This window comes from Thamnophis sirtalis, unplaced genomic scaffold, assembly GCF_051295495.1.
Source record: "Thamnophis sirtalis isolate CommonGarterSnake01/CBP01778 unplaced genomic scaffold, rThaSir2_p1.2 scaffold_15, whole genome shotgun sequence".
NCBI classification, from domain to species: Eukaryota; Metazoa; Chordata; class Lepidosauria; order Squamata; family Natricidae; genus Thamnophis; species Thamnophis sirtalis.
In genome coordinates this window covers 45,552,713-45,575,392 of record NW_028261395.1, presented here as the reverse complement: position 1 = coordinate 45,575,392, position 22,680 = coordinate 45,552,713, and the positions used below count along the sequence as shown (strand labels likewise).

Below are 22,680 nucleotides of genomic sequence, written 5' to 3'. Positions count from 1 at the left end.
AGAGTCAGCATATTGCCCCCAACAATCTGGGTCCTCATTGTACCAAGTTTGATCAAAATTGCTCGAGACGTTCCAGAGTTATGCTGGAACATACACACGTACAAAGCCATTTATATATAGATAGATTCTATTAAACATGGCCGCAGCTCATCGGCAACCTCAATGCTGTCTGCGCAGCATCAAATCCAAACGTTTGTGGGGTTTGTTTTAAATTTGGGATTTAATTCCGCAAAAAGCCGATTAGGAAGACACAAGTTCTGGGTTGTGCGAAGCGGGCCCGTTGTTTGGTGTGCGCTACGAGGGGCGTGCACCTCTTTTAAAGATGGGAGAGCCCACTTCCTTTCGAACAAGCGAGACTCCAGGGCGAGATTTCGTCAATGAAAGTCACAACGTTGTGTGGTAAAAAAAATAATAATCAAAAGTTATCCATTCAGCGTCCGACAACATGTGCGATGTTCTCACTCCACGCATCAATTTTGCTGCTGCTTTTCCTCCGAATCTTCCTTTTCTCCTCCTCCGTTTTCAGCTTCCTTCTCCGCTTCCTGGGCTTTATTCTTCCTTAACCGCTCCGCATTTGTGACGGTCATCGGATGCAGGGGAAGAAAGCCAGAAAGACCTAAAAAAAAAAATTTAAAATAAAAATTTTAAAAAAGCATCATTCCACGTGTTAAGCATTATTTTGCAAATAGGAAAAACATTGAGCGTAGGGGGAGTCCTTGAGTTATAACAGCAATCTCGACCGGAATGTTTGCCGTTAAGGGAGGCACTGCACGACTGCCCGGCTTTATAAACATTTTTTCCCTGCAGTCATTAAGCGAGACGCCCCCGACTTGTGACATTCTCTGTCGACGCCCCCATCTCTATAAGCCACCCGGAGCCATGGAGAAAGTTAAACGAACATATGCATTTTCTTAAATGAATAAAATAAATAAAATCTGATTTCGCTTGTCGGTAGCGGCTTGGAAGAGTCGTAACGGGGGATCAAGTGATCCCGAGATACTGCAATGGATGTATCTGCGAGGATTAGTGATCCCATTTTTAGTGCCGTTGTGACAGAGGGCTGTCAGTCAAACAGTCGTTAAGTTAACTGCCCCGTATTCTTCACGACACAAATGTCTATAAAACATTTTACAAATTCGATTTTCAAAAAGCGGAGCTAATACAGTTCGTTTAGCGACCACTCAGTTACAATGTGACTCATTGTTTTTTCAGAGTTACGACCGTTGCAGCCTCCCGACGACCGTGTGACCAAAATTCAGATGTTTTGACAAAGGTTTCGCATTTACGACGGTCACCGAAACCGAAAGGGAGTCCTTTACCCAGCAGTTTTGCGAGGGGCTTGGTCAAGGTCGCTCCGTACGCAAACCAGTATTTGAAGCGGTCGAAGTTGAGCCCCACAATCTTCTCGCCGTAGCAGTTGGGTAGCGGGTCGTAGCAGCCGATCTGCTCGAGGTATTTGCCGTCCCGGGCACGCCGGTTGTGGGCGGCTACGATCCGGTAGTACGGCCGATTCGTGCAACCGCCGAGGGCCATCCGGATGACCACGCGGACGTTGCGGTACTTCCTCAGCAGGGGGCGCCCTGGGGAGAGGAAATTGGGGGCAGACATCCTATCAGTCAGCAATACTTCCTTTATACAGGGAGTGTCAAAATATTCATGAACTGGCAAAGACATGGTAAGAAGGTCAGCCAATGAATAGGCATAGCAACAGATCAGCCAATGGGAGCTGAAACAGATCGGAGCCTGGGCGTGGTTTAGCCCTGCAGCTCTGTGTGCTGTGCTTTAGAACTGAAACTGAAACTAGTTTCAGTAGATCAGGGTTTCCCAACCTTGGCAACTTGAAGATGTCCGGACTTCAACTCCCAGAATTCCCCAGCCAGCGAATGCTGGCTGGGGAATTCTGGGAGTTGAAGTCCAGACATCTTCAAGTTGCCAAGGTTGGGAAACCCTGCAGTAGATATATTGGCCTACCTGACAAGGTTGTTGTAAGCAAATGTAGCCTTTGGTAATGCCACTTACCTAGTTGAACCATAGTGTCGTCTTCCAGCAGAGAAAAACGAGGAAAATATCCCAAATTCAAAAATGGGAAACGGAGTCCGGATGGCTGCTGGGAAGGAGCAGAAAGAGAACGAGATATTTTATAGTTGTAAAATGGTATTTATTTAAAATCAGAAATAAAAACGGACTCCAGGGAAGCTGAGATGCGATTCGTACAACCCAGTGTAGTTCAACTTTTAAGCTTGGGTGGACTTCAACTCCCAGAATTCCCCAGCCAGTCATCCTCCCTGCATTTCTCCATGCTGGCTGGGGAATTCTGGGAGTTGAAGTCCACCCAAGCTTAAAGGTGAGCCGGTTGAAAAACTGAATGAATCCTATAATTAATTCGGTTTTAAAGAAAGTAAAGGCAAAGGTTCCCCTTGCACATATGTGCTAGTCGTTCCCGACTCTAGGGGGCTCTGCTTATCTCAGTTTCAAAGCCGAAGAGCCAGCGCTGTCCGAAGACGTCTCCGTGGTCATGTGGCCGGCATCACTCAATGCCGAAGGCGCATGGAACGCTGTTCCCTTCCCACCAAAGGTGGTTCCTATTTTTCTACTTGCATTTTTTACGTGATTTCGAACTGCTAGGTCGGCAGATGCTGGGACAAGTCACGGGGGCTCACTCCGTTATGTGTCGCTGGGGATTCGAACGGCCGACCTTTCTGATCGACAAGCTCAGTGTCTTAGTAAGTCCTTGACTTACAACAGTATGTTTAGAGACCGAAGTGTGAACTGGAAAAAGGGACTTACGACCCTTTTTCACACTTACGACCATTGTCGTATCCCCGGGGTCATGTGATCAAAATTCAGATCCTTGGCAACGGACTCGTATTTATGACGGTCGTGATCCCCTTTGGTGACCTCCTAACAAGCAAAGTCCATTTGGAAGCCGGATCCCATTAACCAACTTTGTGACTGCAACGATTCACTTAACAACTGCGCAAAACTCGCTTAACAACCATCTCGCTTAGCAGCATACATTTCAGTCTCCGTTGTGGTTATAAGTCGAGGACTGCCTGGTATACAAACATAAACCTTTGGCTGCCCTGCAGCATATAAACCAGCAGGTGCAATCCCAGTTTGTGCAGATCCTAAACCTAGTTTGGGGGTGTGGTAATGCAACCTGCAAAGGTGGCTTGACAAGCCATGATCCAAACAAACTGGTTTAGTAGAGGAAGGGGGGGAGGCAGGGGAGTATTTAAGGGTCAGAGGAGGCTCAAAGGGGGGAGCTTCCTCCTTGCAGCCAGGTTGCAAAGCAACGAGCTGCACCTGTTGAATTTCTGCAGCATTGCAAAGGCGGAAAGGGGTTTTTGCTGGGTTTTTGCAAGGAGCTGATCCGACGGGAGGAGATGCATCGCCCGCTCCCCCCCATCCTGTGCAGCGACAGCTTCTTGCAACAGACAGCCTGCAATTCAACCGGTGCAGTTCATGCAACTATTATTATTATTATGATGGACCAAGTGGGAAAGAGAGATGGATATGCTGCACCCGGTGATATTCTGCCTTACCTGCAAGGATGAGATTCCCAGCCGCGATCCCGCACCCGGAAAAAGCGATCCTTAAGATCTTCCCAGCCAGATCCACGCCGATCCAGTCCAACCCTCAGGGCGCATGCGCGGAGTCCGGAATCTGCTCGCCCCTTCGGAGGTGCCCTTTCTACTGCCCAACACGCATGCGCAACCACCCATGTCGCAGGCGGCAACGTCATCGCGCCGCGCGTCATGTTTTCACCCCCGCGTTGCTAAGCAACCGAGGCTGGCCTACCTGAAAAAGGAGGCCCGAGAGCCGTTGAGCGACCCCCGGGCCTAAAACGGCGAGGGGTCCGAGGCGAGTGAACGTAAGAGAGCACCCCCTCAAAAAACTTCCTCTCTGGCCCCGCCTCCGTCGCCTGGCCACGCCCCTTTGTTCTGCGTCCTCTTTCCCGAGCCTCCTGGGGTGGGGGGGGATTTGGTCACGTGCTTATAAACTATGCTGCAACATGTAGCTAGTCCTCATTGAGGAACCAAGGGGAAAGAAGCGAGATGGAGGTTTTGGATTACTTTGCAATAGAAGTGGGTGTTATAGTTTCCCTCATTTATAGCTGAGGGTTAAATTGAAGTTTCTTTTTGGCCCCAAAATTGGTTTGGGGGGAGACCGGTCACTGGACCCAACAATTTGAGTTTATAACAACAATAATACCCCCCTCCTGTCCCAAAAAAAATCACACTTCTTTGGCCTTAACCAGGTTACTTATAAACCTAGTTAGTCTGTTGTTACACCAATGTGAATCACACAGTGGGTTAATTTCGCCTGTCATGGTGGTTTATTGAGCATATGAGCATATTAAGCATTACTCCGTGTGTTTATTTTCAGGCAGGTAAGCTGGCTTCCTCCAACCTGTTGTAGACTATGGACTACAATCCCCATAAGCCCCAGCCTGGCAAGGATTACCCTCTGCTCAAGGCGCCAGAAAGGAAGAAGAGTTCAGCCTGTCTACCAGTCCTACATTTTTGACTCCGCTATTTCTACTACTATAATTATTTTAGATAATCATATGTGAATTATGTATATTTAATGATAGATAGATAGATTAATAGATTGCGATAGATAGGTAGATAGATAGATAGATAGATAGATAGATAGATAGATAGATAGATAGATAGATAGATAGATGATAGATAGATAGATAGATGATAGATAGATGATAGATACAGATAGATAGATGGATGATAGATAGAGATAGATAGATAGATAGATAGATAGATAGATAGATGATAGATAGATAGATAGATAGATAGATAGATAGAGATAGATAGAGATAGATAGATAGATAGATGATAGAGATAGATAGATGATAGAGATAGATAGATTGATAGATGATAGAGATAGATAGAGATAGAGATAGATAGATAGATGATAGAGATAGATAGATGATAGAGATAGATAGATAGATAGATAGATGATAGATAGATGATAGATATAGATAGATAGATAGATAGATAGATAGATGATAGAGATAGATAGATAGATGATAGATAGATAGATAGATAGATAGATGATATATATATATATAGATAGATAGATAGATAGATAGATAGATAGATAGATAGATAGATATAGAGAGAGATGGATGATAGATAGAGATAGACAGATAGATGATAGATAGATAGATAGATAGATAGATAGATAGATAGATAGATAGATATAAACATGTAGATTTGTAGATGATAATAGAACCTAGATGGGTGGAGATAGATAGATAGATAGATAGATAGATAGATAGATAGATAGATAGATAGATAGATAGATAGATAGATAGATAGAGATAGATAGATAGATAGAGCGATAGAGCGATAGAGCGATAGAGCGATAGAGCGATAGATGATAGAGAGAGAGAGAGAGAGTGATAGATATAAACATATAGATAATAGAAGCTGGATGGATAAATGGGTGAAGATGGATGAATGGATGGATGGATGACAGGTAGAAAGATAGATAGATAGACAGACAGAAAGACACATATACATATATAGATGATAATAGATAGAAGCTAGACGAATAGATGGGTGGAGATAGATAAGATAGATAGATGATGGATGGATAAATAGATACGTGCATATTGGAACATTGGGGATGTTTGCTGATTATAATCTCATCTATCTTATCTGTCTCAACAAACATCCCTAATACTCCTTCCTCCTCCTATTTGCCCCACCACAACAGCCCTATGAGGTGGACTGGGGTGAGAGCAGAACCGGCCCAAACATGGCTTAGCCATAGGCTCCTTTAAACCATAACTGTTGAGCAATGCCTGTGACTCAAACCATGTCACTAGCACACAAGTCATAAAAACAGAGGAATGTTAGCTTTTAATCTTGGTCAATGCTCAGCCTCTTCCTCCTAAAATATATATTTTCCAGGTTTTACATTCTTGCTTCCCCCACCCCATACCCCCGCAAATATGGTTAGCTAGGCCACATAGATTTAAATTGTAGGTGGAAAGCCATAGTTATTTCTTTTTAAAGAAATGAAATAAATACAGCCAGAGAGATCATCTCTTTATATCCACCACCACCGGGTTTTTTTTAAAAAAAATCTATTTATTGATCTAGGATGGAGTCAACATCTTGATGGAGCAGGATAATTTTTTAAAACTTTATTTATTTATTTTTTAAAAATCCAGGGCTTTTTAGGTGGAAGAGAGGCCGAGGTTTCTGCATTCATGGAGAAGAATGCTACCTTAATGACGAAGGGGATCGGGGAGTTGCGGAAGACCAGTTCCCCCCAACAGATCCTCCTGTGGAATCATCCAGAGAATAGCAGAATACACCCCAGTAAAGCGTTTCACGCTGTCAAGCGTTATTATGAGAGGCAGGTATGCAGGGGATCGACTGATCAATTTGCAAAAGGGATCCTTAGCCATACTAATATTTGGAAAGCTATTCATACCGGTAGTCCTCGACTTAACGACCACAATTGGGGCCCAGCATTGCTGTGGCAGAACAGGAGTTTCCCCCCCCCCCTTTTGCGACTTTCCTTGCCACCGTGATTCGGTGAATCCACCGGCGTGATCCCCAGGACAGTGAAACTGTTGTACGTACGAGTCACTTGACAAGCGTTGGGATTTGGATGACAGGTATTGGTATTGGTATTGGTATTTTATTATTTGTATGCCGCCCTTCTCCGGGAGGACTCAGGGCGGCGAACAATTCAAAGGGGAAAAAAAGGGGGAACATAAAAGACAAAATACAAATAATAAAAGTAGGCAACAGTCGCACAACCATACATGTCGAGAGGGGAGGGAACTCATCACCCCCAGGCCTGCCGACAAAGCCAGGTTTTGACGGCTTTTCGGAAGGCCTGGAGAGAGGTGAGGGTCCGAATCCCTGCGGGGAGTTCATTCCAGAGGGCCGGAGCTGCCACAGAGAAGGCCCTCCCCCGGGTAATAGCCAGGTGGCATTGGCTGGTAGATGGCACCCGGAGGAGGCCGACCCTGTGAGATCTAATGGGTCTGTGGGAGGTAATTGGCAGCAGGCGGTCTCTCAAGTACCCAGTACCCAGATCCAATACCATGAAGGGCTTTATAAGTTACGACTAGCACCTTGAACCGTATCCGGAGACTGATCGGTAACCAGTGCAGCTCGCGGAGAATAGGTGTAATGTGGGTGTACCGAGGTGCTGTGGATCCTAGGGACGGGATCCTGGGGACGCTGTGGCAGTCGTAAGTGTGAAAAAATGGGTCCTGGGTCATTTTCTTTCAGTGCTGCTGTAACTTTGAGCGTTCAAACTTGCAAGCTGTATTTGAAACAGGCCGACTCTATTTTCCTATGTGTTGCTCAGAACTCTAAAAAAATCACAATTTTTTTAAAAGTGCAAATCCCGTCGCTTCATTGAAGCTGAGACTTAGGCAAGGTTCTCCAAAATCTCCTTTGGTTCAATAGTTTCCAGAATCAGAAATAACAGAAGAGTTGGAAGGGACCTTGGAGGTCTTCTAGTCCAACCCCCTGCTCAGCCAGGAAACCCTACACCACTTCAGACAAATGGATGTCCAACAACTTCTTAAAAACTTCCAGTGTTGGAGCATTTTACAATTTCTGGTGGCAACTTCTGTTCCACTGATTAATTGTTCTAGCTGTCAGGAAATTCCTCCTTAGTTCTAAGTTTGCTTCTCTCCTTGATTAGTTTCCACCCATTGCTTCTTGTCCTGCCCTCAGGTGCCTCGGAGAATAGCTTGACTGCCTCTTCTTTGGGGCAACCCCTGAGATATTGGAAGACTCCCATCATGTCTTCCCTAGTCCTCCTTTTCTCTAGGAAAAAAACAAACTCTCCAGGGTCTTAGAATATACAATATAGAATAACAGAAGCGGAAGGGACCTTGGAGGTCTTCTAGTCCAACCCCCTGCTCAGGCAGGAAAGCCTTCATCACTTCAGACAAATGTCTATCCAACATCTTCTTAAAAACCTCCAGTGTTGGAGCATTCACAACTTCTGGAGGCAAGTTTAATCCACTGATAAATTGTTCTCACTGATGGAAAATTTCTCCTTAGTTCTAAGTTGCTTCTCTCCTTGATTAGTTTCCACCCACTGCTTCTTGTTCTACCCTCTGGGAATAGCTTGACTCCCTCCTCGGTTCACCCACGTAACACCTATCCTCCGCGAGCTGCACTGGCTGCCTATTGGTCTCCAGATACGCTTCAAGGCGCTAGTCGTCACTTATAAAGCCCTTCATGGTATTGGACCTGGGTACTTGAGAGACCGCCTGCTGCCAATCACCTCCACTAGACCGATTAGATCCCACAGATTAGGCCTCCTCCGAATTCCATCCGCCGGCCAGTGTCGACTGGCGACTACCCGGAGGAGAGCCTTCTCTGTGGCTGCTCCGACCCTCTGGAACGAACTCCCCGTGGAGATTCGCACCCTCACCACCCTCCAGGCCTTTCCGCAAAGCCCTTAAAACCTGGCTGTTCCGACAGGCCTGGGGCTAAAGAGCTGTTGCCCCCGTCTCGAATGGTATGATTGTTGTGTGTTTTTAAACTATGCATTGTTATGTTTCGTTTTTTTTTAATTTTTTGTCTGTAACCCCCTTCCCTGATTTGAATTGTGAGCCGCCCTGAGTCCCTTCAGGGGGAAAAGGGCGGCATATAAATATAATAAAATCCAATCCAAATCCTCTTCTTTGGGGCAGCCCCTGATGAAGCAGAGGGAGTTGAGTCTACTTTCTCTCCTTTCCCCAGGCCGAGGAACAAACGAAGGTCTCCGACATATCGATTAACTTCTCCGACTCGTTGGTGCTGCAGAAATGTTTCTTGAAACGCCCGGGCTGTCCTCAATATTGCCACCAGGCGACGTCGGCAGCCACCTGCGGTAAAAAAATTAAAAATTAAAAAAACCTCTCCGCCATCGGCAGAGAGGTTTTGTCACTGGCTCGGTTGGGCGGCCGGCGAAATCGCCCGGGGCAAGTAGCTCCTCGACTTAACGACTGTCGCGAAGCTCCCCAAGTTCCGTCGCCGGCTGACGAAACGAACCTCTTTCCCCGGGTCAACGGGCTTCCCTAGCCACCATTGTTTCGGGGAAATCCCTGCCACCGTTAAGTGAGTCACGCGGTTGTTAAGCAAATCCGGCTGGGATTGTCGTAAGCCGAGGACTATCTGCCTATATTTCGTGCTGATGCCAACAGCCGCTTAGCGCAGCCGCATTTTCCAAGCTTCCGTCTTCTTATCGTGGAGTTAACGTAAGACCCCAGGGCTGGAAGGGTCCTGGGAGGTCTTCTAGTCCAACCCCGGGCTCAGGGCAAGAGGCTTTGCCCCACCCCAGGCGTGAAAGAGTCAGCAATGGATTCTCTGCTTGTTTTCCCCACCTCACCCGTTCCTCTCCCCCCCACCCACCCACCCCGACCAGAGAGTATTTCAAGATCTGCGGATCTGCCTACCAACCTCAGCACCCTGAGCCTGACTTCCCAGATCTCCCTGGACGACTGGAGTAATTTGGCCCAAAATCAGGACATTTGGGACTCCAGGAGTCGGATCAGATGTAAGTTTCTTTTGTCTGGCTTCAGTTACGGGATTTCCTCCCATTCCCCAAAACGGAAGAGGCTTTATAGCAGGAATGGGGATTTTAGTCAACCTGGCAAGGACTACACAATCCTCCTCCTTCCTCTTCTCCTTCTCCCCCGCCCCTCCTCTTCCTTCTCTCCCTCCTCCTCCCCTCCTTTCTTTTCCTCTTCCTCCTCCTCCTCCTCCTTCTCCCCCCTCCTCCTTCCCTCCTTCCTCTTCTCTTTCTCTCCCTCTTCCTCCTCCTTCTCTCCCAGGCCTGTCTACCACTGATGATGTTATCTACCTTAGTTGGGTCATGAAACATCTGCAAGTAAACTCCCAAGCTCAGAGAGCACCAAGGACCCCACAGTCCGTCCTTCCTTCCTTCCTCCTCTTCCTCCTCATCCTGCTGTCTATGCACACCACTAGTACTGACGATGTTCCCTAATCGGATCATGAAACATCTGCAAGGAAACCACCAAACTCAGAGAGCACCAAGGACCATACATTCCTCCTCCTCCTCTTCTTCTTCTTCTTCTTCTTCTTCTTCTTCTTCTTCTTCTTCTTCTTCTTTTTCTTCTTCTTCTTCTTCTTCTTCTTCTTCTTCTTCTTCTTCTTCTTCTCCTCCTCCTCCTCCTCCTCCTCCTCTTTCTCCTCTTCCTCTTCCTTCTCTTCCTCCTCCTCCTCTCCTCCTTCTCTTTCTCCTACTCCTCTCCTCCTTTTCCTCCTCCTCCTTCCCCTCCTCCTCCTCCTCCTTTTTTCCCTCCTCCTCCTCCTTCCCCTCCTCCTCTTCTTCTCCTCCTTTCCTCCTCCTCCTTCTTTTCCTCCTTCCCCTCCTCCTCTTCCTCCTCCTCTCTCCTCCTCCTTCTTTTCCTCCTCTTCCTCTCCTCCTTCTCTTTCTCCTCCTCCTCCTCTCCTCCTCCTCCTTCCTCTCCTCCTCTTCCTTCTCCTTCTCCTCCTTTTTTCCTCTTCCCCCTCCCCCTCTTCCTCCTCCTCCTCTCCTCCTCCTCCTCCTTCTTTTCCTCCTCCTCCTCCTCCTCCTCCTTCCCCTCCTCCTCTTCCTCCTCCTCCTCTCCTCCTCCTCCTCCTCCTCCTTCTTTTCCTCCTCCTCCTCCTCCTCCTTCCCCTCCTCCTCTTCCTCCTCCTCCTCTCCTCCTCCTCCTCCTCCTCCTTCTTTTCCTCCTCCTCCTCCTTCCCCTCCTCCTCTGAGAGCACCAAGGACCCCTCATGTCATTCCTGGGGCTCCAAAGAATCTCTTCTAAAGGCCAGCCTCTGTTAACCCCACATCAAAAAAAAGGGGGGGGGGAAGGGGGAGAGAACCCAGCAACCCTTTGGGGGCAGACTGGCGTTGAGTGGCATTCATCTTTCTCCCTCCCTAGTTTATCCCTCTTTCTCCTCGGAAGTTGTGTTGCCCAAATGGAAGAGCTTCACGGAAGGCATGGTTCCCCCAAGCCACCTCAAAGCCCGCTCTGGGAGCCGTATGCCCTGGTACATCCCCGTGCTTCACGAGAAGGTGAGGATTCGAACCCCCCAGCCCCAAAGGGGAGGAACGAGGGCGGGAGGGTTTGGCCAGAGATGTCGCCATCGGGATGTGATGAGAAAAGAGAGGCGCGTTCCCCCCCCCCTACGAAATCAGGAGCCCAGAAGCTCTTTTTTCCCCCCACTCGCAAAAGTTCAATAAAAAGCAGGACATTTTCAAGACAGAATATCCTGCCATCTGATTCGGGGTGAGCGGTCAGAAAGGAGCAGTTTGCAAGGAACAGATTACAGATCAACAGAGTTGGAAGGGACCTTGTAGGTCATCTAGTCCAACCCCCCACCTCCGCCCGAGCAGGAGACCCTACACCATTTGTGACAAATGGCAGTCTAGTCTCTTCTTGAAAGCCTCCAGGGATGAAGCTCCCACAACTTCTGAAGGCAACTTCTGTTTCGTTAGTTGATTGCTCTCACTGTCAGAAAATTCCTCCTTATTTCCAGGTTGAATCGCTCCTTGGTCAGTTTCCATTCATTCTTCCTTGTCTGGCCTTTGGGTGCTTTTGGAAAATAGCTTGACCCCCCCTCCTCTCTGTGGCAGCCCCTCAAATATTGGAAGATGCTCTTGTGTCTCCCCTGGTCCTTCTCTTCCCTAGACTAGCCATGCCCAGTTCCTACAACCGTTCATCGTATGTTTTAGCCCCCAAGCCTTTCATCTGGATAGATTCAGATTAACAGAGATGGAAGGGACCTTGTAGATCATCTAGTCCAACCCCCCCTCCTCTCCCAAGCAGACCCTACACCCTTTCTGACAGATGGCAGTCCAATCTCATCTCGAAGGCAACTTCTGTTTCGTTGGTTGATTGTTCTCACTGTCAGAAAATCCTTCCTTATTTCCAAGTTGAATCTCCCCTTGATTAGTTTCCATCCATTATTCCTTGTCTGGCCTTCGGGTGCTTTGGAGAATAGTTTGACCCCCTTTCCTCTCCATGGAAGACCCCCAAATATTGGAAGATGCTCTTATGTCTCCCCTGGTCCTTCTCTTCCCTAGACTAGCCATGCCCAGTTCCTGCAACCATTCTTCTATGTTTTAGCCTCCAGGCCTTTGATCATTTTAGATAGATTCAGATTAACTGAGTTGCAAGGGGCCATGTAGGTCATCTAGTCCAATCCCCCCTCCTCGCCCAAGCAGGAGACCCTACACCCTTTCTGACAGATGGCAGTCCAATCTCATCTTGAAAGCCTCCAGTGATGAGGCTCCCACAACTTCTGAAGGCAACTTCTGTTTTATGGGTTGATTGTTCCCACTGTCAGAAAATTCTTCCTTCTTTCCAGGTTGTATCTCTCCTTGTTCAGTTTCCGTCCATTGTTCCTTGTCTGGCACCTTCAGGTTCTTTGGAGAATAGTTTGACCACTTCCTCTCTGTAGCAACCCCTCAAATATTGGAAGATGCTCTTGTGTCTCCCCTGGTCCTTCTCTTCCCTAGACCAGCCATGCCCAGTTCCTGCAACCGTTCTTCATATGTTTTAGCCTCCAGTCCCCACATCACCCTGGTTGCTCTTTTCTGCCCTCTTTCCAGAGTCTCCACAATCTTTTTTATAGTGTGGTGAGCAAAACTGGATGCGGTACTCTAGGTGTGGTCTAGGTGGAACAACAGGCAGGAATCATTTGCTTGCGAGTCCCGTGGAGGTCTAGAGTAGAAAATTCTAGAAGGGGGGGATATTTCTCGTGGGGACCTTGGGCTAAAGGAATTTTGGTTCCCTTGCCAGGATCTGAGTCTCAGTAGGTTGGGGGACGAGGTCGCCCGCCTGACTCCTTTCGAAGCCGAGTGTATCCGTAAGGAGGGAGTGATCTCCGTTCTGCGGGAAGAGGTCCAGGCGATGCAGAAACAATTGGAGCAGCTGCAGAAATGGCAGGCCTCTATTTTAGAGAGAACGTCGGAGGAGGTAGTCGCTCTCTTTTTCTTTGCTTCCCAGTCTTGTCGCGAGCCTTGATAGCTGCCGGAACCTGCTTTGTTTCTCCCACCTTCCAAAGACACGAAGTCTTCTTTAGCGAGATTTATTAATGGCAATAGCAATAAGCCCTTCTATACCGTTCACGCCATAGCAGAATAGAATAAAATGGGGTAGAGTAGAGTAAAATAGAAGAGAAGAGAATTAGAATTTGAATTCATTAGAATAGAATAAAATGAATTTAGAATAGCATAGAATAGAATGAATTTAGAATTAGAAGAGAACAGAAGAGAACAGGACAGAACAGAAGAGAACAGAATAGAAATATAGAATATAGAGAAGAGGAGAATGGAATAGAAATCTAGAATATAGAGAATAAAGAATAGAGAATAGAGAACAGAACACAACAGAAAGAATTAGAATTAGAATTGGGAATAGAATACATAGAATAGGATAGGATAGAATAGAGAATAGAATAGAATAGAATAGAATAGAGAATAGAATAGAATAGAATAGAGAATAGAATAGAATAGAGAATAGAATAGAATAAATAGAATAGAAATAATGAAAGAATAGAATAGAAAATAGAATAGAATAGAAATATAGAATATAGAGAATACAGAACAGAACAGAAAGAATTAGAATTAGAATTGGGAATAGAATAAATAGGATAGGATAGGATAGAATAGAGAATAGAATAGATAGAATAGAATAGATAGAATAGAATAGAAATAAGAATGAAAGAATAGAATAGAGAATAGAATGGAATAGAAATATAGTATATAGAGAATAGAAAATGAATAGAACAGAAAGAATTAAAATTAGAATTGGAAATAGAAGAAATAGAATAGAGAATAGAATAGAATAAATAGAATAGAATAGAAATAAGAATGAAAGAATAGAATAGAGAATAGAATAGAATAAATAGAATAGAAATAAGAATGAAAGAATAGAATAGAAAATAGAATAGAATAGAAATGAAATATAGAATATAGAGAATAGAGAACAGAACAGAAAGAATTAGAATTAGAATTGGGAATAGAATAAATAGGATAGGATAGAATAGGATAGAATAGAGAATAGAATAGATAGAATAGAATAGATAGAATAGAAATAAGAATGAAAGAATAGAATAGAGAATAGAATGGAATAGAAATATAGTATATAGAGAATAGAAAATGAATAGAACAGAAAGAATTAAAATTAGAATTGGAAACAGAAGAAATAGAATAGAGAATAGAATAGAAGAAATAGAATAGAATAGAAATAAGAATGAAAGAATAGAATAAAGAGAATAGAATAAAACACTGTCATAAATACGAGTCAGTTGCCAAGAATAAAAATAGGATAGGAATAGAATACAGAAAAATGCAGAAGGCAACGCGGCTAATCCTCAACTGATGGCCATCAAGGGCAGGCTCCCTTCTCGTCATAAGTTGAGGACTAACCCACGTTACCGCCTGCAAACCCAAACCTTCAGAATTGCCCGGATTGCAGAACCTCTCCCCGCCCCCCCCCACTGCCCCCCCCCAAAAAAACCACAATCCATCATGGTTTGCTTTCGAAATCTCCCCGCCAGAAGCGCGCCAAGGCTTGGTCCGAATGGGACCTCATCCAGCTGCCCGTACAGGGCATCTGCCCCTCGTTCGCGCTCGGGGAGAAGAGCATCCCCTCGGTTTACGTCAACCAAGTCAACCTGTCGGAAGACTCGAGTCAGGAGTTCGAGCGCCTGAAAGAGCTGCTGAGCCAGTCGGATCAAATGCTGGATTCGAAAGTGCTGCTCTTTAAGAAAGAGCTCATCAAAAAACAGGAGGAGCTCAACGAAATCGAGAAGGAGGTAGGAAGACACCCCCACCCCACCCCCCACCCCCCCCAAAAAAACCCCACCCACCCCAGGGTTGGTAAAAAGATCCGGAGAAGAAGCGTGTGGACGGGATTGGAATACAGGCTGGTCCTCGGCTTACGACCACGGCGGGGCCCAACGTTTACCGAATGGGCACTGAGCGAAGTGCTGTTAAGTCGAGGGCAGCCCCTAGAGAGAATCCCGACTCGTCTATGGGAAGTCCTTGAGTTAGGACGGAGCCCCAAGCGTCAAGTGTTAAGTGGTTCTGGCTTCCCCCTTGAGTTGAGTTGACTTGACTTGACGTAGAGCCTGATGGAAATAGAGGAAGAGATGCTCTCCAGCAGCGAATCCAAAGTGAAGGAAGGCGACTCGAGCGATCAGGAGGAATCGGAGAACACTTTGATCATCTACAAGCTGCTGGAGTTCCAGAAGGTGAACGAGATCCTCTACGAAGAGCTGCAGAAAGCGCGGAACGACTACGAGCTGGCCTCAGGTACCCACGGAGTCCTCCAGCGCCCGGAGTGGAGAGCAGAGTAGGGTAGAGTAGAATGGGAATGGGAAGAAGAACAGAAATAGGATATCGGAATGAATAGAATAGGGAATTAGAATGGAAAGGAATGGAGAATGGAATGGAATATGGAATGGAATGGAATAGAATAAGGAATAGAATGGAATATAGAATGGAATGGAATATGGAATGGAATAGAATAAGGAATAGAATGGAATATAGAATGGAATGGAATATGGAATGGAATGGAATAAGGAATGAAATGGAATGGAATGGAATAGAATAAGGAATGGAATGGAATATAGAATGGAAAGGAATATGGAATGGAATGGAATATGGAATGGAATATGGAATGGAATGGAATGGAATAAGGAATGAAATGGAATGGAATAGAATATGGAATGGAATAGAATAAGGAATAGAATGGAATATAGAATGGAATGGAATAGAATATGGAATGGAATGGAATAGAATAAGGAATGGAATGGAATATAGAATGGAATGGAATATGGAATGGAATGGAATAAGGAATGAAATGGAATGGAATAGAATAGAATAAGGAATAGAATGGAATATAGAATGGAATGGAATAGAATATGGAATGGAATGGAATAGAATAAGGAATGGAATGGAATATAGAATGGAATGGAATATGGAATGGAATGGAATAAGGAATGAAATGGAATGGAATAGAATAGAATAAGGAATAGAATGGAATATAGAATGGAATGGAATAGAATATGGAATGGAATGGAATAGAATAAGGAATGGAATGGAATATAGAATGGAAAGGAATATGGAATGGAATGGAATATGGAATGGAATGGAATATGGAATGGAATGGAATGGAATAAGGAATGAAATGGAATGGAATAGAATATGGAATGGAATAGAATAAGGAATAGAATTGGAATGGAATAGAATATGGAATGGAATGGAATATAGAATGGAAAGGAATATGGAATGGAATATGGAATGGAATGGAATAAGGAATGAAATGGAATGGAATAGAATATGGAATGGAATGGAATAGAATAAGGAATGGAATGGAATATAGAATGGAATGGAATGGAATATAGAATGGAATGGAATAAGGAATGAAATGGAATGGAAGAGCCGAGGTGGCGCAGTGGTTAGGGTGCAGTATTGCAGGCCACTTCAGCTGACTGTGATCTGCAGTTCAGCGGTTCAAATCTCACCGGCTCAAGGTTGACTCAGCCTTCCATCCTTCCGAGGTGGGTGAAATGAGGACCCAGACTGTGGGGGCAAGTTGCTGACTCAATTTGCTAAAAAATTTGTAAACAGCTTATAGAGGGGGGAAAGCCCTATGAAGTGGTATAGAAGTCAAATAAATAAATAAATAAATAAATAGAATCGAATAAGGAATGGAATGGAATGGAATACAGAATAGAATAGAATAGAAGAATTGGAAATAGAATAGAATTAATAGAGTAGAATAGAATAAGGAATAGAATAGAGAAGAATAGAATGAATAGGGTAAGTAGAGTAGAATAAGGAATAGAATAGAGTAGAGTAGAATAAGGAATAGAGTAGAGTTGAGTAGAGTAGAATAAGGAATAGAATATAGCAGAATAAGGAATAGAATAGAGTTGAGTAAAGTAGAGTAGAATAGAATAGAATAAGGAATAGAATAGAGTAGAGTAGAGTAGAGTTGAGTAGAGTATCACTAGGAACATCAAAAACCCGGAGTGGAAAACGGAGGTGACTCTTGAATTTCCCTTTGATGCCGGGGAGTTGGGAGGGCCCGGGGGTGGAGGAGAAGGGGAGAAGCGGGTAGGAAATTTTATTTTTCCTGAGGATCCTCTAACAGGATGCAAATGACCTCCTGTCTGCAAGGGATATCAATCCTTCCCTTCCCCACCATCCCGTAGAGCTGAAGAAGCTTCTGGGATGAGAAGGGAAGCGTCTTCAAAAGGGGAAAAAAGACCAACAAAGTCCAATTGCCTCCTAAAAAAAGCACCTTTGGGATAATCACACGGCCGTTAAGTGAATCCGATTGACTTTGCCGGTCGGGAGGTCGCCAAAAAGGAATCACGTGACCCCCCCCCCCCGGGGATGCTACCGCCGTCATAAATATGAATCCCTTGACCAGTGTCTGAATTTTGATCCCGTGAAAAACAATCCTGAGTCTCCTTTCCCGCCCCCTCCCTCCCTCCCGTACCGTAGTCGCTTCGAATGGTCGTTAAGCGAACGGTCGTGAAGTCGAGGACTACCTGTAAAAAGGCTATGAAAGGAAGTCCTGGGTGGGAATTTGGGTGGGTGGGCTTCCTTTGCTGCCCTTCCTTCTTGCTTCTCCCAGGCGCGATTTCATCCCTGCAAAGAGAATTGTCCTTCGGGGAATCCCAACTCCGGAACGCCGAAGTGGAGAAGGAATCTTTGCAGAAGGAGCTCCGGGAACGAGGCGAGCAGCTGGAGGCCATGTCCAATAAGGTTGGTCGGCGGTCGAAGGACAGGTGGAGAAAACGAAACGGGCTTGTTGGAAATCCCCCCTCCCCAGTGCGGGAACTTTTCACAACTTCTCTCTTCTTCCTTTCTTAGTTTTCCAACTTGCGGGAGGAGAGGAAACACGAAGAAATGATGGGCACCATCGAGAGAGATAATTGCAGACTTCAACAGGTAAGGGAGCCCCCTCCTTGGATATCTTATCTCTGGATTTCTCTCCTCTCTTTTTTTTTCTCTTCCTGTTCCTAATCGTGTACAGTATTCCATTTCTATTCCTATGTTCTCTTCCTGTTCTCTTCTCTTTTCTATTTATTTCTCTTCTCTTCTATTCCTATGTTCTATTTCTCTTCCCATAGTTCTATTTCTCTCCCTATGTTCTCTTTCTCTCCTCTTCTCTTGTCTTCTCTTCTCCTCTATTCTCTTCTGTTCTATTTATTTTTATTCTATTCCTATTCCTTTGTTCTATTTCTCTTCCTATGTTCTCTTCCTCTTCTCTTCTCTTTTCTATTTATTTCTCTTCTCTTCTATTCCTATTCCTATGTTCTATTTCTCTTCCCATAGTTCTATTTCTCTCCCTATGTTCTCTTCCTCTTCTCTTCTCTTGTCTTCTCTTGTCTTCTCCTCTATTCTATTCTATTCTGTTCTATTTATTTTTATTCTATTCCTATTCCTTTGTTCTATTTCTCTTCCTATGTTCTCTTCCTCTTCTGTTCAATTTCATTCTATTCTATTCTATTTATTTCTATTCTATTTTGTTCTATTTCTATTCCTATATTCTCTTCTATTCTCTATTTATTTCTATTCTATTTATTTCTCTTCTCTTCTATTTCTATTCCTATGTTCTATTTCTCTCCCTATGTTCTCTTCCTGTTCTGTTCTGTTCTATTTCATTCTATTCTATTCCATTTATTTCTATTCTATTCTATTTCTATTCTATTCTATTTATTTCTATTCTATTCCATTTATTTCTATTCCATTCTGTTCTCTTTCTCCTCCTATGTTCTCTTCCTGTTCCCTTCTCTTCTTTCTATTTATTTCTCTTCTCTTCTATTCCTATTCCTATGCTCTATTTCTCTTCCCATAGTTCTGTTTCTCTCCCTATGTTCTCTTCCTCTTCTCTTCTCTTCTCTTCTCTTCTCGTCTTCTCTTCTCTATTCTATTCTGTTCTATTTATTTTTATTCTATTCCTATTCCTTTGTTCTATTTCTCTTCCTATGTTCTCTTCCTGTTCTGTTCTATTTATTTCTATTCTCTTCCATTTATTTCTATTCTATTCTGTTCTCCTTCTCCTCCTATGTTCTCTTCCTCTTCTCTTCTCTTTTCTATTTATTTCTCTTCTCTTCTATTCCTATGCTCTATTTCTCTTCCCATAGTTCTGTTTCTCTCCCTATGTTCTCTTCCTGTTCTGTTTTATTTCATTCTATTCTATTCCATTTATTTCTCTTCTCTTCTGTTCTATTTCTCTTCCTATGTTCTCTTCCTGTTCTCTTCTATTTATTTCTCTTCTCTTCCTATTCCTATGTTCTATTTCCCTTCCTATGTTCTCTTCCTATTTCTATTCTAGGAGTGCCCTGAGAGAGACCCCCAAGGTGAGTGGATTCTCTCATTTGCCCTTTCCTCCTCCTCCTTCTTCCTTCCTGCACAGGAGGTGACCCAGCTGGAAGTCCACCTGGCGGACAGAGACCAGGCCATCCACACTTTGCAAATCACCGTCCAGCAGCTCCAGTCCGAGTTACTGGTCAACCAGCATCACACCAGGAAGCAGCTGAGCAGCCAGAATGACCTCCAGAAGCAGCTGGACATTTTGCAACGGGCGGAACAGCAGACCAGAGTCACCTTGGAGAGCGTCAGCGCCCGGGTAAGGCTGCCGCGCGGTCGTTAAGTGAATCCGGCTTTCCCTCACTGACATTGGCTGGTCCGACGGTCGCGAAAGCGGAATCACGGGACCCCGGGGGGACAGTGCGACCGTCATAAATAGGAACCGGTTTGCAGAGCGTCCAAATTTTGATCACTTGTCCACAGGGGCGTGCAACGGTCGTAAGTGTGCCGTTGTCACTTGGAACGGTCGCTAAATGAACTGTTGTAAGCCGAGGACTGCCTTTACCTGGCTCAAGAGCAGTAACTAATTCCTAGGTGTAAAAAAAAACCCCAAACACTTTTTTAAAATTTATTTTATTTTTGTAATTTTATTCATAAACATTTTTGAATATAGCGAATTGTCAGGGTATACCAATTCCCCACTCCAGGGGAAGGATGCTGCAAAATCTCCATTCCCTCCCCACTCCAGGGGAAGGATACTGCAAAAGATATATATATATATATATATATATATATATATATATGTATGTATGTATGTATGTATGTATGTATGTATGTATGTATGTATGTATGTATATATGTATATGTATACGTATACGTATACGTATGTATATATGTATATATGTATATATGTATATATGTATATATGTATATGTATATGTGTGTATGTGTGTATGTGTGTATGTGTGTATGTGTGTATATATATATATGTGTGTGTGAAAGAAATGTCCTTGTGGGTTCAGCTCCAAGTGGGGAAAAAGACACTGGAGACATGGAGGCTGCTTGGAAAGATGGTTTTAATGGTGGACAGGACCACATGGCTTGAATCCTGAACAGAAAAGGTGATCACATGCTTCAATGTTGATGGAGAAGAGAAGGGAAGGAAGGACTGAGATGCTGAGTCCCTGGTTTTATGCCCTCTCTGGCCTTTGATCTTGATCTTGCATTCTGATTGGTTGTCAGACTCCCATAGGGCCATGCAGGGGCAACTCTCTAGGCTGCGTTTTGAATCCAGGTTTGGTTGAGTTCTCAGATGCCATGTGGGGAGTTGGGTTAAAAGGGCCAATATTATCATGCCTTAATCCCATCACTCGAGCTGAAGGGGAGAACTCTTTGTTATGTAAAGGGGACTAGCCCAGGCTTTAATGGCTCATTGACAAAGTGGGGACGGGCAGGAAGCTGCGGGCAGCTATTCTGTCTTTTAAAGCATGTTTCTTCCTTTTTCACATCCCAGAGAAATATTCTGCCTTTTCAATATTTCCTAGGATATTTCTTTTTTTTTTTTTTTTTTTGTGGGAGAGGGCTGGGTGATAACTTCACACACTAGTATCTTCTTTATTATCTCTAGCGTACCCTCCGGCTTTTGACGCTCCCCTCTGTTCTCTCCCTTCCTTTCAAAGTTTGAAAGGTTCCGCAGCAAAATTATACAAGCCGCTTACAGCACGCCCGGCACCAAATCCCCGCAGGCAGAAATCACCGACGAGGAGATTTTAGAGGCCTTGCAGGTAAACCTGAAGTAGTCGGGGATGGTGGAAAGAACCCGGGGGGGGGTGGGGGGAGAGAGAAAGACCCCCCTGGCTTGGCGAGGCTGCCCGTTCTTCTTCCTTCCATGACAAGAGCCGAGGTGGCGCAGTGGTTAGGCTGCAGTACTGCAGGCCACTTCAGCTGGCTGTTATCTGCAGTTCAGCGGTTCTAATCTCACCGGCTCAGGGTTGACTCAGCCTTCCATCCTTCCGAGGTGGGTGAAATGAGGACCCAGACTGTGGGGGCGATATGCTGACTCTGTAAACCGCTTAGAGAGGGCTGAAAGCCCTATGAAGCGGTATATAAGTCTAACTGCTATTGCTATTCCTGACGGACGCCGTTGCCTTTCAGAAAATCATAACGGACCGTCTGGATTTCCATCAGATGCTGAAGCAGAAAGGGGTGAAGGTGCCATCGCTCAGCTCCGAGCCTGCCCCACCGCCCACTCATAAGAAAAAAGCCGGAGGGAAATAATAAATCCCTCCCCCACTTTTTTTAACCCAACCCACCCACCCCCCAAAAAATAACATCTGTCGAATTTCTTATTCTGTTCCTTTTCCTGTCTCCAATTAAACGATGGCACTCATGGGCTTCCCACCCCCACACCGCTTTTCTTCTGCGTTAGTATGATTGTTAATTGTAATTCGTACAATGAGTAGCAGAAGTGTTAGTAGTACCGCTTCGTAAAGCCTTAGTAAGGCCGCATCCCAGTTTTGGGTCCCCATGTTGCAAGAATGTTTATCCCCCTGTTTGTACCCCCTTCCCTGATTGAATTGTGAGCCGCCCTGAGTCCCCTTCGGGGAAAAGGGCGGCATATAAATGTAATCAATCAATCAATCAATCAATCAAGAAAGGGGTTGTGAGAGTTTGGGAAAAGTGCAAAGAAGAGCAACTTAAGAGGATTCAAAAGCCTGGAGGATAAAAACGGCTGGAGGTTTGGGGTACTTCTAGTTTAATGAAAAGAAGGACCAGCAGGGGACATGATAGCATCTTCCAGTATTTGAGGGGCTGCCCCAAAGAAGAGGGGAGTGTCAACTTATTCTGCAAAGCACCAGAGAGCACAGGGCAAGAAGCAACAGATGGAAACTCATCCAGGAGAGAAGGAACCTGGAATTAAGGAGAAACTTCCAAACAGTGAGGACAATTAACCAGTGGAACTGCTTGCCACCAGAAGCTGTGGGTAGCTCCATCACTGGGGGTTTTAAAGAAAAGACTGAACAGCCACCTATCTGAAATGGTCTAGGGTCTCCTGCTGGAGCAGGGGGTTGGACTAGAAGACCTCCAAGGTCCCTTCCAGTTCTATTCTGATTGATTGGTTGATTGAAATGGTCTAGGGTCTCCTGCTTGAGCAGGGGGCTGGACTAGAAGACCTCCAAGGTCCCTTCCAGTTCTATTCTGATTGATTGGTTGATTGAAATGGTCTAGGGTCTCCTGCTTGAGCAGGGGGTTGGACTAGAAGACCTCCAAGGTCCCTTCCAGCTCTATTCTGATTGATTGATTGATTGTTTTAGTATCTCCTGCTTGAGCATGGAGTAGGACTAGAAGACCTCC

The 22,680-nt window shown here is 44.9% G+C and overlaps 2 protein-coding genes across 2 annotated transcripts; one reads left to right on the top strand and one right to left on the bottom strand.

Annotated features, from left to right (window-relative positions):
* Positions 1-201: 201 nt before the first annotated feature.
* On the bottom strand, positions 202-3,663 carry MRPS16 (mitochondrial ribosomal protein S16). Its single transcript, XM_087702483.1, has 4 exons — positions 3,546-3,663; positions 2,020-2,107; positions 1,320-1,580; positions 202-616 (listed from the first exon to the last, which is right to left on the bottom strand). Exons 2-4 carry the CDS (start codon positions 2,030-2,032, stop codon positions 471-473), a joined length of 420 nt encoding a protein of 139 aa, XP_087558609.1. The 5' UTR covers positions 2,033-2,107; positions 3,546-3,663; the 3' UTR covers positions 202-470.
* A 2,539-nt stretch (positions 3,664-6,202) lies between these two features.
* Positions 6,203-21,639, top strand: CCDC27 (coiled-coil domain containing 27). The gene is made up of 12 exons (XM_087702484.1): positions 6,203-6,391; positions 8,751-8,880; positions 9,415-9,546; positions 10,928-11,061; positions 12,791-12,967; positions 14,553-14,810; positions 15,123-15,309; positions 17,645-17,775; positions 17,884-17,961; positions 19,433-19,645; positions 21,006-21,110; positions 21,481-21,639. The coding sequence occupies exons 1-12, from the start codon at positions 6,239-6,241 to the stop codon at positions 21,601-21,603; spliced, it is 1,821 nt and encodes a 606-aa protein (XP_087558610.1). The 5' UTR covers positions 6,203-6,238; the 3' UTR covers positions 21,604-21,639.
* Positions 21,640-22,680: the final 1,041 nt, after the last annotated feature.

Bases quoted from the DNA above. Each gene is read 5' to 3' on its own strand.
- MRPS16 (XM_087702483.1), bottom strand. The intron at 617-1,319 runs GTAAAGGACTCC...TTTTTTTTTTAG, and splicing joins GCCCCTCGCAAAACTGCTGG to GTCTTTCTGGCTTTCTTCCC.
- CCDC27 (XM_087702484.1), top strand. From the start codon at position 6,239: ATGGAGAAGAATGCTACCTTAATGACGAAGGGGATCGGGGAGTTGCGG. The intron at 9,547-10,927 runs GTAAGTTTCTTT...CTCCCTCCCTAG, and splicing joins CTCCAGGAGTCGGATCAGAT to TTTATCCCTCTTTCTCCTCG. The intron at 15,310-17,644 runs GTACCCACGGAG...TGCTTCTCCCAG, and splicing joins CGACTACGAGCTGGCCTCAG to GCGCGATTTCATCCCTGCAA.